The sequence below is a fragment of the Chiroxiphia lanceolata genome, chromosome 3 (assembly GCF_009829145.1).
Source record: "Chiroxiphia lanceolata isolate bChiLan1 chromosome 3, bChiLan1.pri, whole genome shotgun sequence".
In the NCBI taxonomy this organism is placed as follows: domain Eukaryota; kingdom Metazoa; phylum Chordata; class Aves; order Passeriformes; family Pipridae; genus Chiroxiphia; species Chiroxiphia lanceolata.
Genome location: NC_045639.1, coordinates 60,824,677 through 60,839,098, shown reverse-complemented (window position 1 = coordinate 60,839,098; position 14,422 = coordinate 60,824,677). Strand labels below are relative to the sequence as shown.

Sequence of the window (14,422 nt, the reverse complement as noted above, 5' to 3'; positions counted from 1 at the left end):
TCCCCAATGTTAAAATGTGTCCTCTTGTTAAAATTTGAAATTGAGTCACTTGAATGATAATGGGTCAAGTACTGATGGGAAATAAATTTCCTAATAAGCTGAAATATTAAGATAGGAAAAGCTACAGTAATATAAATGAGGTTCTTATTTCTTACTGCTTCTTACTGCCGTAACATTTAGTTCTTTACTGAAACACAAGAGCTGAACTTTTCAGAAAGTTTTACATAGAGTTAAACTACAGGGAAATAGCATGTACAGTTCAGATAATTTCATATAATTTTCAGTAATTTTTCAAAGAATAAATGAGAAAAAAAGAGAAATATTTATGCAAGCAAGAGTATCCTGCAAAGATTTTAAGTGGTAAGGGACACAGAAATGTATCTGGAATAAAACATAATATTAAAGAAATACTATTCTGGTATTCTTTAGTTTGCTTCCCATCTTTGCTGTGAAGAATTTAAATTAAGTGTAAGATCTCAATAGAATTTAAATTATTATGTGTGTATTCAAAAGACTAAGTTGTAGGTAGAAGTAATAACTTATATAGTACCAAATAGTTGAAAAAAATTAGATAAGCTTTCAGGCACCTAATATAGAAATCGCAAGCTTTAAAACTTACTACAAGTTGCGAGTTGATAATAGTTTCTGAGAGATTAATTAAATTTTTAATAGATCATCTCTGAAAAAAAAGTTACTCAACAGCAGTACCAGTTAAGGAGATGCTAGTCGTTAGGAAGGGAAGAGGGGTATTAAGGTGGTGGTCTCTTAGGTGAAAGAGAAAAAGAAATAGTTTGTAGTTTGTAGAACCAGAAGTTAATTGGAGCCACTAAAACATGCTATGGAATCCATTTCTTCTGTTGAATCTGTGTTCTTGTACACACATCTTTCAGATTTTCCTAAGCTGCCTAGCATTAGAACTGTTGTCCAAATAGCAGCTTTTGCCTCAGTTGCTGTTAAAACAGAAATATGCAGTCTGTAATAGGTTCTTGCAGTCAACCCATCTCTTCTATCTGGGTTTATCAATCAGTGAATCAACTGGGCTCAAATCCCTTGAAATCTTATCACATCAATTTTGTAATTTGCTTAGCTTCCAAAGGATAACTGAGTATTACTTCTGTAGACAATTTCTAGCTTCAGAAGGACTCTGAGTCGCTCCTTTTATCTGCCATACCCCCCCCCCACCCCCCCCCCCCCGTGGATTTGTTGAGACTGTTCAGGTTGCTCTGTGCTCTGCAGCTACTTTAGCAAGTCCTCAGGTCAGCTGCTTCCTGCCTCCCTTCCTTTCTCTAGGCTGACAGATATGTCTGTATGTCAGTCATATATCTGTCAAGTCAGATATGAGTGATGGTGATGGCCCAAATACACCATATTTCTGTCTGGTCACCAGTGGTACCTTGATGTACTGGTAAAAGAGAAGGACTACAGTTTGTCTATGATAATTTACCTAGGCCTTACCTTTGTCTCACAGAGTGAATCTACCATTTCTTTGTTGATTTGTTTGACCTGACTTGGTTAGGTAAATACCTCATACTTTGCTTAGCAAAGTCTAGTGGTTACTCACAAAAAAATTGTTTGTGAAAGGTATTTTTACCCTCTTTCTTAAACTTCCTTTATAATATCCTATCTTTGAGCATCTGAGCAACCTTTTCACATATGGAAAGGTGATAAAAGAGAAACCCTTCCAGCCTCTCTGGCAACCTTGGACTGGATAGCCAGTGTAATGTAAGGAAAAAGCAGATGTCATTCCGTTACCCGTTTTTGATTCATGTCTGCAAATTTCCTGCATGAATTTATTCCTCTGGCTCATCTTTCTTAGATGGGCTGCAGGCCCTCTCATGGCTCCTTACCTACACATACTTTTACAAATGTTACTTTATTGGGTTTGTGTGGCAAGGTTTTGGTAGTGGGAGGGTTACAGGGGTGGTTTCTGTGAGAAGCTTCTGGATGCTTCTCCTATGTCTCCAAGATGGACCCACCGCTGGCCAAGGCCAAGCCCATCAGCAGCTACTGTAGTGCCTCTGAGATAACGGATTTGAGAAGGGAAAAAACAGTCCTCAGTGACCGCAAGATCACTGAGGAAGGAGGGATAGGAGGTGCTCCAGGCACTGGAGGAGAGATTCTCCTGCATCCTGTGAAGAAGACTATGGTGAGGCAGGCTGTCCTCTCTACAGCCCATGGAGGTCCATGGGAGAGCAAATATCCACCTGCAGCCCCTGGAGGACCCCATACTGAAGGAGGCTATGACTCTGGGAAGACTGTGATGGAGCAGGCTCCTGGCAGGACCTGTGAACCCATGGAAAGAGGAGCCCACACTGGAGCAGCTTTGCTGATAAGACTTGTGACCTCATGGTGGTCACTGCTGGAGCAGTCTGTACCTTAAAGACAGTACCCTGTGGGAGGATCCCCATGCTGGAGCAGGGAAAGAGTGTGAGGAGTCCTCCCCCTGAGGAGGAAGCAGCGGCAGAGAAGATGTGGGTTGAAGTGACCGCAACCTCCATTCCCCATCCTCCTGCACTGCAGCGGGGAGGAGGTAAAGAATTCAGGAATGAAGCTGAGCCCATGTAGAAGGGAGGAGTGGGGGGGAGGTGCTTTTAAGATCTTGTTTTAATTTTGATTATCCTACACAGATTTAATTGGTAATAATTTAAACTAATTTCCTCAAGTTGAGTCAGTTTTCCTCGTGATGGCCATGGATGAGTGATCTCTCCCTGTCCTGATCTCTACCCACAGGTCTTTTGTTATTTTCTCTCCCCCCATCCAGCTCAGGAGGGCAGTGACAGAGCAGTTCTGATGGGCACCTGGCATTCCCCACCACAGTTATCCAGGTGTTTCCCTTTGTTTCCATTTCTCTGTCCTTGCTGTGTGGCTCACTACCAGTAGTATCTGCTGAGGGGTCTGTCCTTTCTTCATGCTAAGGGGCCACATAACAACCCATCTGCTGCTGGATTTTTTTTAAGGCATCTCCAGATCCAGGGGACTGAGCTTAGCCTATCTCCTGGATGAGAGTTGAGGTACATCTTGCTAGTGGTCATTAAAGAGGTTACAGCTGAAGTGTCAAGAGCCATTCTCTGTGCAAACAATGCCAAGAGAGGGAGAACAAGCAGGAGCTGCTTCACAGGATCTCTGCCAAGATGGGCTTTCTTTGAATGATCTTTGAATGGCTGGCAGGGCTGGTGTCAGAGCCGCTCTATAACAACAGCACAAAGCAAAGTGAAGCTAAATGTAGAGGTAAATACGGGCTGCTGCTTCTTTCAGGACTAAAGCCCTAAGCTGTCCAGGCCTTTGGACCTGATGTTCTTGCTGAAGATGAAACAAATGGAGCAGTCACAAGGTTAGAGAATTGTTCAAAGTTTATTCTTCAAAAGGACCTTGTCAGCTGTGGTGCTTTTGTATCAGTGAGACAGTTATACTTTATAAAATGAATTACAGGCCTGTCCCTTTTTTTTTTGGGAAATGCATTCCATTTTACCATTATTTGCTTTCTTGCAGAGCCAGCATGTATCATTCACAGTGTCACTAAAGAGATGCTGTCTGAGCTCTTAGCATAATCTTTATTTATCTCTGAGTAAAAGTCTTCTAAGTCTTCGCTTGTTTAGAAGTTTGAATTCAGACTTCAGGGTAAAACTAAAAGTAATCACTGTGCTAAGTTAAATAAGAGAAGTAGCATTTAATGAGCAGCACTTATTATGGCTGTTATGTGACAAAACTAACAGGTTTGCAGAATAAATCAAATGTATCTACAATGCCTTTTTATAATAAATATGATACTTTCTAAAAATGGTTTCCATCTTAATAGGCACTTCATTGTAATTGGCTTCTGTAAAGCTGTCAGCATGAAGTGAAATCATCTCACACCAATACTTCTGTTAACATCTGATTTTATTAGATGCAGAAGAGATCAAAATTCAACTGCTGGTATATTAAGTAGCTTATAAGCCTAACCAACCCCGTGGCTTATTTCAAATTATAATTTACAAACCTGGTTATGATTTTTACCGTGAAAGGAAATTTAGTAATATAGAAGTGAACTCAGGAAATAGGAAAGATACTCTTTCTATGTATAATATATGTTTCTGTATTGTTGCAGCTGGACTTTTTCCTCCCCTGTGCCCAATTTCTGGTGTAGGTAAAATTAACAGAGGAACAGCATGTTCCCCTGAAATCAAAGAATCATAGAATGGTTTGGAAGACAGACACGTGCCGTGAGAGATCTTGCTTTCTCTCTTACTTTCAGACATCTCAATTTCTGTCCTTCAAGTTATTGGAGACCAAGTAATAATGTAATTGAGTTGTGGTTTTCCAGTTTTTGCAAAATTTGCAAATGAGGACTTTCCACAGAAAGACACCCCAAGATGTAATTTTTAAGTATGTTTTTACTGGCTCTACTTTTCAGAGTTAGGGGGGAATTCTTGCTAGAGGTCATGGCTGGGCTTCGCGAACGAAGATTTGGGAAGGCTTTATATGTTTAAAATATTTAGCAAGAAGATGTGAGCTTATTCTGCTCACTGTTTGGTGCAATTCTGGTAGCTGTGATAAGCACAGTATAGTACACAAAATAACAAATCCTGCCAACAGGCACAGTGAGAACTTAGCACTAAACTGCTCTACCAGTGCAGTTACTTGGTAGCCCTGAAAACGAGCAGATGGGTTCATGCATGCCTGTAAATACCACATGAATATGGAAACTCCTTGTCCCACACAAAGGTCTGGGAACTGGAAAAGATTAATGGAACAAACTAGATTATAGCTGTATGATTATTGATTTCAGTAAAGATATGCCATAATTAATTAATTTCACAGAGAAAGCTAATTACATTTAATTGAGTTGTGACAAAATGCAAAAGCTTTTATAATGGCTAAGTCCTATTTATTTCTGTCCAGACATTCAAAACATTGTTTTACAGAATAATGATCTTTTGTTTTGGCAGAAACCCATAAACATGTAAGGAAATAAGAAAGTTTTAAAGACTCTCAGTGTTGAATAACTTTCTTTGGGGGATTTTAAAATTGTTATCTTAAAAAAAAAGCATGAAGCATTCATGACATTAATGAAGCATTTTAATGAAGCATTCAAGACATTAATTTTCACTGAACTATGCAATTTTCCCAGGCAGCATTAAAAAGGGAAATTAATTGCAAAGGCTAAGAATTCCCAGGGAGTTTGTGAACATGAAACCTGACACTACAAGTGAAATTTCTCAGATTTTTGGAATAAGGCTATGAATTTCTCTTTCAGAAATTCAGAAAATGCTGTATACGTAGCATCCTAGGCCTTTTTCAAATCCTTCCTTTTTAAAGACCTTTCTTACAGAGAAGGAGGAAGTGCTCTGTCCTTTAATAATGATGGTGCTAGGAGTGAGTTCAGGTTGTCTGTCTGTCATCTGAATTGCTGTTTAGCAGATAATAACACTAGGGGGTTTTTTTCTGGATTAGTCCTTCCAGTTGGCCTCCTATCTTAAATTCCCTATTAATTTCATATTTGGTGGGTTTGACTGATTGCTGTTTGTAGATGTGCTTATGTGACACCTGCTTGTGAGAGCGTCCAAGTAAGGAATCTGTCTGTTTCTCATACCATGAGAGACCTAATTGTTTTTCTAACATTTAAAACAAAAGAAAAAGGTTGAGATGCGATGAAAATCACTGCCTGTAAATTGCAAGCAGTCACCAGTTTGCTTTACCTCCACCTTTCAGTGTCTCATGTTATTTACCCAGTCTCACTTTAGTTTTGCTTCTTAAACCATCCCTGGCTTTGACACAGCCTTTTCCTCTGCAAAAGGCTGTCAGCCTTCCTTTATCTCTGAGCAAAATAACACTACCAAAGAGGACATAATTTTTTAATACCTGGATTATAGTATCTTAATTTTACTCTACAACATTATCTCTCATTACTTCTAATATTAAATAATTAAGCTCAGAAACTATTTTTAAGTTCAAGATGCCTTGTAAAATAAAATACAATTGTCTTGAACTGTGTTGTTTTATTTGTTACTCTTGCTCATAAAAAATTACCAAACATGACTTTCTCTTTTAAATCTTTGCTTGTTAATCTTTCTTATGTGATAGACAAGCAGGTGTGAAAGTAAGTCTTGAATGAAATAAAATTTCCTCATAAAAATAAGGTAATTTGAATTCATTTGAAATTTATGAAGATTTCTTGTCTGATAAACTAAACTGAGGTTCTTGATTTGTAGTCTAAGAGGAACAACAAGAGGAATAAAAAGATTTAGATATGAGAGGATCAGCTTTATTAGTAAAGGCAAAAATGATTCTGTAGTTGAGATTCAGGCAATCTGAATAGACTTATTAAAAGCTTATTTAAATGCTGGAATAAATATGTATGAATATATGCAAAAATCTATCAGGAAAGCTCTCTTAAAAGGGATATGTAGAATGAACTGTATTTACAGTCACTGTGCATCAGTAGTTTTAAAAGGAACTGGCTAAAATGCTAAAATTATCAACAAGGTCATAATCTATTGTTGACTTTGCTGCAGACCAGTGCAGAGATAAATTATCTGTTGACTTATGAATATTTTCATCTTTAGTCCTGATATATCACCACTAAGAGCACTAGATTTATGTTACTGTCTGTATCGCTGGTGGAAGCTTTGTTACCTGTGTGAAAAAAGTCTTCTGGAATTTTTTTTTTTAAGATGCCATGTGAATCTCAAAACTGCTACTATGTCACAACTAGATTAAGCTATAGTAGTAGCTTTTTAAAAGTCAGGAATATTTTAATTATCAAGAAATATTTGCATATTAACAAAATGCTATTTATATTTGCCGAGACAACCTTTGTTTACCTCACTATTTCTACTTTTTTTTCTTTTTTTTCCAGGGCACAATATAGAAGTATGATAGCAACCGGAGGAGTCATAACAGGACTGGCTGCCTTAAAAAGGCAAGACTCTGCCAGATCTCAGCAACATGTAAATCTTGCCACAGCACCAGCTTCTGAGGAGAAAAAACCAGTTAGACGCCGACCCAGGACAGATGTAGTAATTGTCAGAGGCAAAATCCGTCTTTATTCTCCATCGGGTTTCTTTCTTGTTTTGGGGGTGCTTATTGCATTCTTTGGAATTGCAATGGCCATCCTTGGATACTGGCCCCAAAAAGAACAGCTTTTAGGAACTGAAGATAATCTATCTGTAAATGAAACCCAGATCCTGAGAAGCCAAGGAAGCATTTTACTTCGCTTCTTTGAACAGCACGTGCACTCAGATAAGATGAAAATGCTGGGCCCTTTTACTATGGGCATTGGAATCTTCATTTTTATTTGTGCAAATGCCATTCTGCATGAAAACCGTGACAAAGAAACAAAAATAATACACATGAGAGACATATACTCCACTGTAATAGACATCCACACCCTGAGGATCAGGGAACAAAAGCAGCTGAGCGGTGCCTTCACTGGCTTGTTGGGGGAAGGAGAACTCAGGCACAGTGGGAGCTCATGTGCATCACATCTGGCTGCAAACACGGTTACACCTTTCTCTGGCTTCAAGAGTAATCTTAGAATGGATAGTTCTGCTGAAGAAGATGAGATTATACTAAATGAAGAAAGAACCACTAGTAGCCTCCTGCCACCTCTGCTGACTGAACAATCTGGTTCAGTCTTTGGACTTTACCCTCACTCCAGCAAGGCTTCAGATGACAAAAGCACTAATTCTATAAAGTGTGAAACAAAATCCATTGTATCATCTTCTATTAGTGCTTTCACACTGCCAGTAATTAAACTGAATAACTGTGTTATTGATGAGCCCAGTATAGACAACATAACTGAGGACTCGGAGATCACTAGGGGTCAGTCTAGAAATCTGTCAATGGATTCTCTGGCCATTCCACTAACTGATACCAATGAATCCTACAGACCGGCCGTTCCCATGCTGCCACGACACAATTCATTTGTGGACACTCCATCTGGTCAGTTCAAATCTTCTATGACTCTTGGACCAAGCACAGGAAAGCTTTTATCTCCTGGTGCTGCCAGGAAACAGTTCGGTTCCAACACATCTTTGCATCTTTTATCTTCACATTCTAAGTCCTTGGACTTGGACAGGGGTCCATCTATGCTCACTGTCCAAGCTGAACAAAGGAAACACCCCAGCTGGCCCAGACTGGATCGAAGCAACAGTAAAGGATATATGAAGCTAGAAAACAAAGAGGATCCAATGGATAGGTTACTTGTGCCACAAGCAGCGGTCAAGAAAGACTTTACTAATAAGGAAAAACTTCTTATGATATCAAGATCTCATAATAATTTGAGTTTTGAACATGATGAGTTTTTGAGTAACAACCTGAAGCGAGGAACTTCTGAAACAAGATTTTAATATTTAAATTACAATTTAGATGATGTCATACAGTATTTTTTAAAAAAGCATTTTGACAAGTGTTTCCTTTTCAGTGAGACTGTACCAGCCTGTTTTTAACCAAATGCTTAATAGCCCATTAAAATTGGCTTGTGCGAACAGAAATCTTCACCTTCGTAATACTGGGTTTCTTGTTGTAGTAACATACAGCTGCAATACTGTACATTATCATTGCTCAGACAGTTTTGTTACCACTGATTCCAATTATTCCCAAATCATTATTTCTTTTGTTCTATATAAGCATGTTACTTTTTATCACTTTGACTCCAGGAGACTGCATTAGGAAAAAAAGTTCAATTTACTTGCAAGCTATCTTTCTTTAAAGACTGCAAGAGTCTGAAAACAGAGCTCGTGGTCTAGAATGGGAAGTGACCAGGAGCACATACTGGAATTGTCAAATCCAAGCCTTTATTCCTGGGTGTTGTCTTTCATATGCAGTACGTCTTGAACTGCAGTCTTGCCATTGTCATTATGAGAAACTTGTTTACATATTGGGGTAGGTGGATAGAAAAGAGTGGGTATAATTAAAACAATTTTTTGTGAATTCATTGTAGTTGATCGAGCTGAATACCGGTGTTGTGAATTGTTAACTATGCTTCGTACAATAATCTTTCTACATCCATTGTAACTTAACCACGTAATTCTGGAAAAGCATGTATAAAGTAAGAAATCTGAAAATTCAGTTCTCTACACCACTTTGATTGGCAGCGGTTTTAAAATCAGGATAGAAAGATTCAATTAAAATCATAGGAACATGATGAATGCTGACTGGATTTTAGAAATGATGTATAATAAGATGATATTGGGGCATGCATCTGAAGACAATAATGGAAAATTAATATATTGCCTCATTACTATAGCGAGAAGCTAAATAACTAGATCTCTGTGTTCAAAATACTGACACAAAGCATACAATTCGTGTACTAATATTGTAAAAAAGCCTCTTGCCTAAAATTTCGATTTATATATTTCACATAAATATTGGTGTAATGGTTCACTGAAGGCTTAGCTGTGGCAATTTGCATTACAAGATTTTCCAAAAGGAAGTGACATTTACAACAATGTTTTTCTCAGCAAAGCAGGCTTCACAGTTGACAGTTGTAGGCTATTGCTAAAGAGAAGGAGAATTTGAATGTGCAATATCAGAAGGTTTTCATGTATTTCATTAGGGTATTTAGGCCATGGCCCTGCCTTGACACCGTGCTAGAGAATGTCACTTCAAGCTACTAGGCTTACCTAACAGGATGTTGGTCTTACTTGGTTGAATTTGATATATTCACTTAACCTAAATACTCAGGAATTATTTTTAATGGCTTTTCCCAAAAAGAATAAAGCTTTTTAAAAGTGTCGTTGTTCCTCAATTACTTTGGCTATGAAAGATCAAAGATAAAAATGCCCTCTCCCTTTTTTAAATATTCTGCTCCATATTTCAACTGTGCAATGTTTATATATCAGGAGCATTACTTGCTCAGTGAGATGAGGCGTAGTGTTAACTGTTAGAACCTCAAGCCTATATATTGTAACAGAGTTGGCTAAATATTTTGCTATGAAGCTTTTAATAACTTTCTGGTTTGTGTTCTTAAGACATTTGCTATTTTTTGCAATAAAATGTCTATCTACACATATGTGTTTTAAGACCTATTTTTTCCTCTATGATCTCAAATCTTACATATCAAAGTATAATTAGGTATCATAGCATTGTATATACCATTGTACTTAATTTTTTAGCCTACCACTTCTTATTTTGTCATGACTAATTTCAGGAACATGCCTACACGTGTAAAGGCTGAATGGTTTTTTTACCCATGTAATGTGAAATATATTCAAAGTGGTTTTGATACAGGGGATTTTTGTATGAAAAGAACATCCTATTCTTTTTAGTTTGGCAGTAAGTATTCTCATAAAAATAGAAAACACTATAAAAGACATTAATGATGCAAGCATTTTATTTCCTTAATAGTTACATTAAAAGATAGCTTAAAATACTGTTTTTCACATACTATCATATGTGAGAATGATGGTCCCTTTGTAAGTATAGCAGCTTTTAACATAACAGGTAGTGAAAAATGTACCAATTTAAAAATTTAAAATTAAAAAAAATTACCAAGGTAAAGCTACCAACTTAAGGAGTCAAAATAGCACCATGCAAAGAAACTCTGTGGTTGACAGACCAACTACAAAAATATTCCCCAGTTACCCTAAAAGGTAGGCTTTCATTCAGATAATCACAGGACTGTTGAGGTTGAAAAGGACCTCTGCAGGTCATCTTGTCCAACCCCTCTGCTTAAGAAGGGCTCCAGGACCATGTCGAGTTGGTTTCTGCGTAACCCCAAAGAGGGAGACCCCATAACCTCCCTGGGCAACCTGTGCCAGTTCTGGGTCACCCTCACAATGAGAGAGATTATCTAATGTTCAGATGGACCCTTCTGTGTTTCAGTTTGTGACCACTGCCCCTTGTCCTGTCACTGGGCAACAGACTCTTTCCAGAGCCTGGCTCCTTCTTTTTTGCAGCTCCTTTAGATATTTAAACACATTGATAAGATCCTTCTGAGAACTCTCAAGGCTAAACAGTTTAGGTTGCTCAGCTATTCCTCATAGGAGAGGTGCTTCAGTCCCTTCATACATGGGGAGAGTCAGGAATCTTACAGTGACCAAAATGTGAGCCATGTGCAGTTGGCAGGTAAGGAACTGATGAAGACAAGAGCATGTCTTAAACTTAAATTGTATCTTTAGGGTATAAATATCTTATTCAATCAGTTGCAGATTCACTTCACAGGCTTTTTTTCTTATTATTTCATTTCCATTATTGATACTCTGTGCAGCCCCACAATGAGTTTTTCATGTACACTCCAGGGTGAAAAAGAAGCCAAAGTCAGGAAGTTTAGGACTAGTTTTGTCATCAGAGGAAATAATTGTGTAGCTACACTACAAGCCTTTTCATGGAATAAACTAAACGTTACATCTGTCCAGAGGAAATGTGTCCTTTGTTTATAATAACTCTAGAGAGAAAGAACTGCTTGCACAATGAGTTTGTTTCTTCCTCTGCCTAAGACTATTAAAAAATATATTTTCTACTTTTTAGGTAATCATCTTAATCACTGGCTATGGATCAGACTGATGTTTAGGTCTGTCCCACCCTCCTGGGCAAAGCTCATTTATTAGGCAAGTTTCATCAGGAAATAAAGAGCAGGACTCTGCTAGATAGAGTGATAGAGCATAAATGCTGCATTACATTGTCTCTTACAGGACTGACTCTGTATTTTATGTGAAACTGTAAAAGGTTGCTGAATAAAATTCTTGAAACAGGGATTGGATTCTCGCCAGGTTGATACTTTAACTACTCCCCGGTGAGCCCAACTTATTCTCCCTGTGAGGCAATGAACCAAAAACCCTTTCTTGCAGAGCAGTGCCAAATTCAGCAGGAGGGACTGGCAAATGCTCCAGCTGCTCAACTGCACATGGCTTAATGGATGGGAAGGCATTAGCTTTCTCAGCAACAAAAGGACCTCAGTACAGTGTTACCCACCCACATGGCTGTCATAAGGCTGGAGCTGTGTAAAGGATGGGAAAGTGAGCTGGCACCCCCAATCTGGTTTTGAAAGAAGATGGAATTTAATGCTATTAACTGAGCAAAATTTTTGAGGCTGCTAGTTTTGGAGGTAGACATCAACAACTGCCCTACCTCTTATATTACCTAAATAAATTTTTTTTTGCAAGCATCTCAGAGTGCCATTCTTAGACCTAAAATTGATTTTGATTATCCTTTAAATGCAGCATTGCTAGTTCTTCAGTTTCTGCTGAGTGAAAGCTGGGAAATAGGACTAACCTACAAAAGCAGTTTTCTCCCTGAAAAGCTTTTCATGCAGCTTGTAGAGTTCCTGAATTGCTTTAGTATTATGCTCTTAAGTTATTTCTTTATATGAGTCTTTTTCTGACTCTTTCCAGGAACTTTTGCCTTCATTTTCCCAGCGCTTCTTTTTTTTGGTTAATTTTCCTACTACATACAGCATTGTGGTGAGCAAGTAGAAATCTTTTAGCAAGACTGTGCATGTGTATATGACAATGCAAATGGAATAAATAGCTATTGTAATATAGGAGTGCTTCAATTAGTACAATTTAGCTACTCAAGGGTAAGCTTGTGCCCTTTGTTTAAACCTTTTCAGGTTAAACTCAGGAGTGAATTAATTGCAGTTATCATAGCTATCATGTTTAACCTGCAGGTGACATTTATTATATGGCAATTTGTACTTTAGGACTCAGTATTTCAAATTAACTTCACTGGAGTATTTTACACATTCAGTAAACCCCAGTTTTTAATAGGATTATTTATCTGAATGACAACTGGCGGAATTACAACCCCAAGTTTCATAAGGAATGGAAATGGGATAGTTAGAATACTTTTATTTTAGAATAAGTGAGTCCAGACAAGAGCCACCAAGTTGATCAGGGCCATGGAGCATCTCATGTATGAGGAAAGGCTGAGAGAATTGAGATTGTTTACTCTGGAAAAGGGAAGGCTGCAGGGTGACGTAATTGCAGCCGTTCAGTACCTGAGGAGAACTTACAGGAAAGATGAGGCAAGACTATTTACAAGAGCATGTTCAAAGGGGAATGGGTTCAAATTGAAAGAGACTATGCTTAGTTTAGATATTAGGGAAAAATTCTGTGCTTGAGGGTGGTGAGGCACTGGAACATGTTGCCCTGAGAAGCTGTGGATGCCTCATCCCTGGAAGTGTTCAAGACCAGGTTGGATGTGGCTCTGAGCAACCTGCTCTAGTGGAAAATGTCCCTGCCCACAGCAGGAGTTATGGAACTACATGATCTTCAAGGTCCCCTTCCAACCGAAACCAAATAAACAAAACCCAAAACCCAGAAAACCCCAAACCCAAACCAAGCAACCAACAAAAACAACAAAAAACCTCCAACCAAACAAAAAAAATTTCATTGAAATTGAAATATAAGACCCTACTGTATTTAACAAAATATACGGATGTCTAATCTGTTGTCTTGGTTTTAATTCAGGTGGATAATGCTTTAGAGAAGAGTGATTTACCATCACTGTGAGTTGTCCATAGGAAGAAACATAAACCATTGGTGCCCCTTATCAGTTTTTATTCCAGCTAGCGTAATTTTTCAGGATAGCATTCACAGAAACATCTAATCTGTTTAGGAATCCCAGTAAGTCCTTCAGTTCACTAGTTTTTGCACACTACTGCAGATTAATTATGAGTTGCCAGTAAATGTATTTCCCTTATCAGTTGGCAATTCTTGTTGGCACTGTGATCTCAACTGCTCCCCTGTTAAAAAAAATGTTCCAGGAATAACCTAGTATCTATTGTAAATATATTGATGTTTCGGGGAGGGGGTGTGTTTTTCATATTTTTAAAAAAATTCATCACTTGATTTACTCAGAGCCATGGTGTGATTCATTGTACAACCAATTTAGCACTTAAATCTTTTTGTTCTCACAATTAGTTTCTACTTTGTAGACAATACTATATCTGTTCTTAGCCTCTTAATTATATGGGGTTTTTTTACTTTCAACATTATATTCCATTTCATTCTGGCCCACTAGACAATTCAGTTTTCCTTCTGATCTCTTTTATCCTGATGACATTTACCTACTCTGACTAAATGGGCAGTCACTGCAACCTAACAGGAATAGATCTGTGCTTGCTGCCAAGGTCTCATTGTGCATCCTGATTGCATTTTAAAGGGTTTACCTGATTAGCTCACACGTGGGCTGGTTGGTCACTGGAATATGTTATGGGCTCCTGGAGGACATCTCCTCATTTGTTTTCCTGTTAAAGGAGTCCAGTGTGTACTGTGAGATTGCTCTTTGGTAGGAACTGAAGTGTGGTACGTGAGGCCAGCTTGGAGATTTGTTTCAAAGGAACACTACCGACCTGGAAAAGACGTTGTTTAGGCACACCCTTAGTCACTTCTGAGAATTGCATCAGCACAGGTGTACATTTTTCTTAAATCTGACAATAAATGCCATTTGGTGAGATTATTTCACATCAGATCCTTTAAAAACTCCACTAATGACCCAC

At 38.2% G+C, this 14,422-nt stretch overlaps 1 protein-coding gene across 2 annotated transcripts in view; it reads left to right on the top strand.

The window, feature by feature from the left end:
- The window catches only part of TMEM200A (transmembrane protein 200A), a 54,933-nt gene extending 43,257 nt beyond the window's left edge, over positions 1 to 11,676 (top strand). For both annotated transcript variants that reach the window (XM_032684356.1, XM_032684357.1), the window contains exon 2: positions 6,839 to 11,676. In XM_032684356.1, the coding sequence (XP_032540247.1) occupies positions 6,855 to 8,330 (1,476 nt within the window). In that variant the 5' untranslated portion in view covers positions 6,839 to 6,854 and the 3' untranslated portion in view covers positions 8,331 to 11,676. The remainder of the gene's footprint in view (positions 1 to 6,838) is intronic.
- The last annotated feature ends 2,746 nt before the right edge of the window (positions 11,677 to 14,422 follow it).